The 2,968-nt window shown below is 42.6% G+C and overlaps 1 protein-coding gene across 3 annotated transcripts in view; it reads left to right on the top strand.

Annotated features, from left to right (window-relative positions):
* The window catches only part of ipo4 (importin 4), a 159,794-nt gene extending 157,597 nt beyond the window's left edge, over positions 1-2,197 (top strand). For all 3 annotated transcript variants that reach the window (XM_088401878.1, XM_088401879.1, XM_088401877.1), the window contains 2 exons: positions 1,855-1,924; positions 1,986-2,197. In XM_088401878.1, the coding sequence (XP_088258004.1) occupies positions 1,855-1,924; positions 1,986-2,116 (201 nt within the window). In that variant the 3' untranslated portion in view covers positions 2,117-2,197. The remainder of the gene's footprint in view (positions 1-1,854; positions 1,925-1,985) is intronic.
* The last annotated feature ends 771 nt before the right edge of the window (positions 2,198-2,968 follow it).

Genomic DNA, 2,968 nt, shown 5'->3' with positions numbered 1-2,968 from the left:
GAACTTAATCCGTTCAGCGGCTACGCTCGTAACTCGAACTGCTCGTATGACGGGCAATCCAAACCTATGTTAATTAGTGAATGTGTGCAACGTGTGCAAAAACCTTAGGTAAAAACATCACGACTTTATACACATTAAAAATTAGTAACATAATCTACTGTACAGTTAAATTAAATAACATATACAAAGGAAAAATGACATTTACCTTTGGGGCGACGTGACTTGAGCTGGGTAGAGGCGGAGGGGAGCAGAGACCAACCCGCAGAATTTATTTATTTATTTTCTTAAACGGGAACTTTTCTCAAACTAGAACATCACCGGCGATTTCCTTCTCTTTAATCCATAATAGAAGAAGCCTCTCCATTTTGTTGTTGTGGTCCGTCCCCTGGCAAGTCCTGGCAAGTCTTGCCCTTAGGAGATTGCCGAGCGGTTACGGCCATACTCACGAGCAAGGTTAACTATGCGTGAGCCTCCGTATTTTTTTTATTATCTCCTGCTTCGTTTCTATTGTCATCATTCTCTTCTTCCTTTACCACCACTAGCAATTTTAGCAGCCACGTCTAACAGATAAAGTTTGTAAAGTCTTCACAACACACCGACCAGGTGTGCCATCAAGCTAGATCCATGTTTTTCAACCACTGTGTGCCGCGGCACAGATATTGTCAGTTGTGCCTCGGGAAATTATACCCCCGGTCCGCTGTCTAAATTTACGGCATTGACTGTGCCACGGACAGCACACCCCCCCGGTCCGCTGTATACATTTACGGCATTGACTGTGCCGCGGACAGCACCCTCAAGGCTTTAAATGTGACGCGGTGAGCAAAAGGTTGGGAAACACTGAGCTAGATGGTGTTCGGCCAAGCATATCGGCATTTCTGTGATTGACGTGACGCCGGCCAATAGTATATCCGCATATCCGTGAGTGAGACCAGGACTGTGACCTTAAGCGACCAATAGCATATCGGCATATCCGTGACTGACTCCGTGACTGAGACAGTGACTGTGACATTGTAAGAGCAATAGCGTTCAGCGTTGTCGTTACAAGCGTGATCATTTAATTTTGTTGATGCAGCAAAGCGAAAATAATTGTACGAACATATTGACCAGCATGTCGGATTGTTCGTAAGACGAAAGGTTTGTGCGTAAGTGGGGGACAAAAAACGCCGTGGTCCACGCTCGTAAGTCGAAAAGTTCGTAAAAGGGGGAGTTCGTAAACCGGGGGCCCACTGTAGTTGCATTTGGCGACAAGTAAAACAACACTGACTTGGTTTGCCTTGCATGAAATGTGTTCCAAGGACTACCAACAGATTTCAATCTCAGACAAAAAAAGGAATATTGTTGATTTAACAACATGACAGCAAGCATGTTAAACATGCAAAATTTCAACAATGTCAGTGAGACCTCATATGGTCAGTAAAAGGAGCTGTTGGCTGTCAACGTTCCTCAACACAGACAATTGAACACAGTGGCTCCTAACCTAAACATTTTAGAGAAAAATCTGGGGTGCGCAACTTACAAATTAAATAGTTACCATAATACATAATTAGACTGAAATGTGGAGCAGAAGTTTGTCGGCATCAAAAATAAAAACAAGAAGATATATATCAGCAAATTTACTGGTCATATAGGTATGAGTAGACTAAAATCTTCTTGCAGTCTCAAATTTGAGATGCAAAAGGCCACCCTTTTGGGCAGTCTGGAACCTTGTCGGATGAATCACTTTCTGTCCAAGCATGTAAACCTGAGCTTTGTAACACAGTCACAACATATGTATAGTCCAATTTGACATTCCATTGACTTGCCATTTCATTTGATATCCACTCATTTTCTAATGAAGCTGTTGGTACCTTGCAGATAGTGAAGCTAATGAAGCCTATCGTTGACTCATGCTGTCATGTACTTGGCAACAACGAAGTGGATAAAGGTAAATATTAAATTGGCCACTTTTTGGCCATTGTTTCACATTCTTTCTGTTATTTGTTCAGAAACACAGCAAATTCTGGCCACATTGTTGAAGCAGTTTGCTCAGCTGCACCTGGCTGACTTCCAAGTTGCTGTAAACTCACTTCCTGGAGAGGAGCAGGCCAAACTCAGCTTTGTCATCAACACCGCATGATGGCCGACTGCATGCCAAGCAGTCGAACATAGCAGTTAATGTTTATACTTCATTTTAAATAAATACTCATTGGTCACCCGCTGACAACATTGTCTTATTGGCAGAAACATCTTATTTAACTGTTATAGTTTATGATCATAAAAATATCCTCTTATGTTCGTTATTATTTGAATATGTACTTTAGTTGGATGTCAGAAATTATAAAACTGACAGACAAGGAAGCTACAGGTTTCTAGGCGCTATTTATGGAACTTGCAGCAGTAGCATATTTAACAGTTACTTAAAAAATATTTAATGAAGAGAGTACTTGAGAGGTGCAGCCATCCAAGACAGTTGGACGAGGTATCAAGACTCTTTTTCAGGTCTTTTCTAACTCATTCCATCATAACAAAGGCAGGTGACTGGCATATTAGCACTACCATGTTGCACAATTTTACACCTCCTGTTGCTCTTGCCACATACAGTGACCCGGAAGCAGGGATGAGTAAATGTAGCTTAAGGTTGAGCATGTTGTGGTAGAAGAAGTGTCCCAACAAAACCCTGATAATGATAATTTCCTGAGAAGGAACAAGAGATGCCTTCTCTAAGTTGACCCTGATGTCCAACTAAGCCATGTGACTAGGCAGTATCCCAGTCAGGTTCAGGAACACCTTCCTAGCCCTAACCCTAACTTCAATGGACAGCAAGGGTGGCTTCCACAAAGCTAGCGAACACCTTACTCCCTCACCCGGGATCACGAGAAGCTGAAAGGGAGCATGTGGAAGTGATGGCCCCTGTCTCTGAAGTGGAGAAAACACCTGGCATGAGGCATGATGAGTACTTGAAAGTAGACGTAAAGTAGGCGCTTGCTGA

Source organism: Hippichthys cyanospilos, chromosome 19 (genome assembly GCF_059441005.1).
Source record: "Hippichthys cyanospilos isolate Australia breed blue-spotted pipefish chromosome 19, RoL_Hcya_1.0, whole genome shotgun sequence".
NCBI classification, from domain to species: Eukaryota; Metazoa; Chordata; class Actinopteri; order Syngnathiformes; family Syngnathidae; genus Hippichthys; species Hippichthys cyanospilos.
The sequence above is the reverse complement of the archived record's forward strand: the minus strand, read 5'-3'. Positions and strand labels throughout refer to the sequence as shown.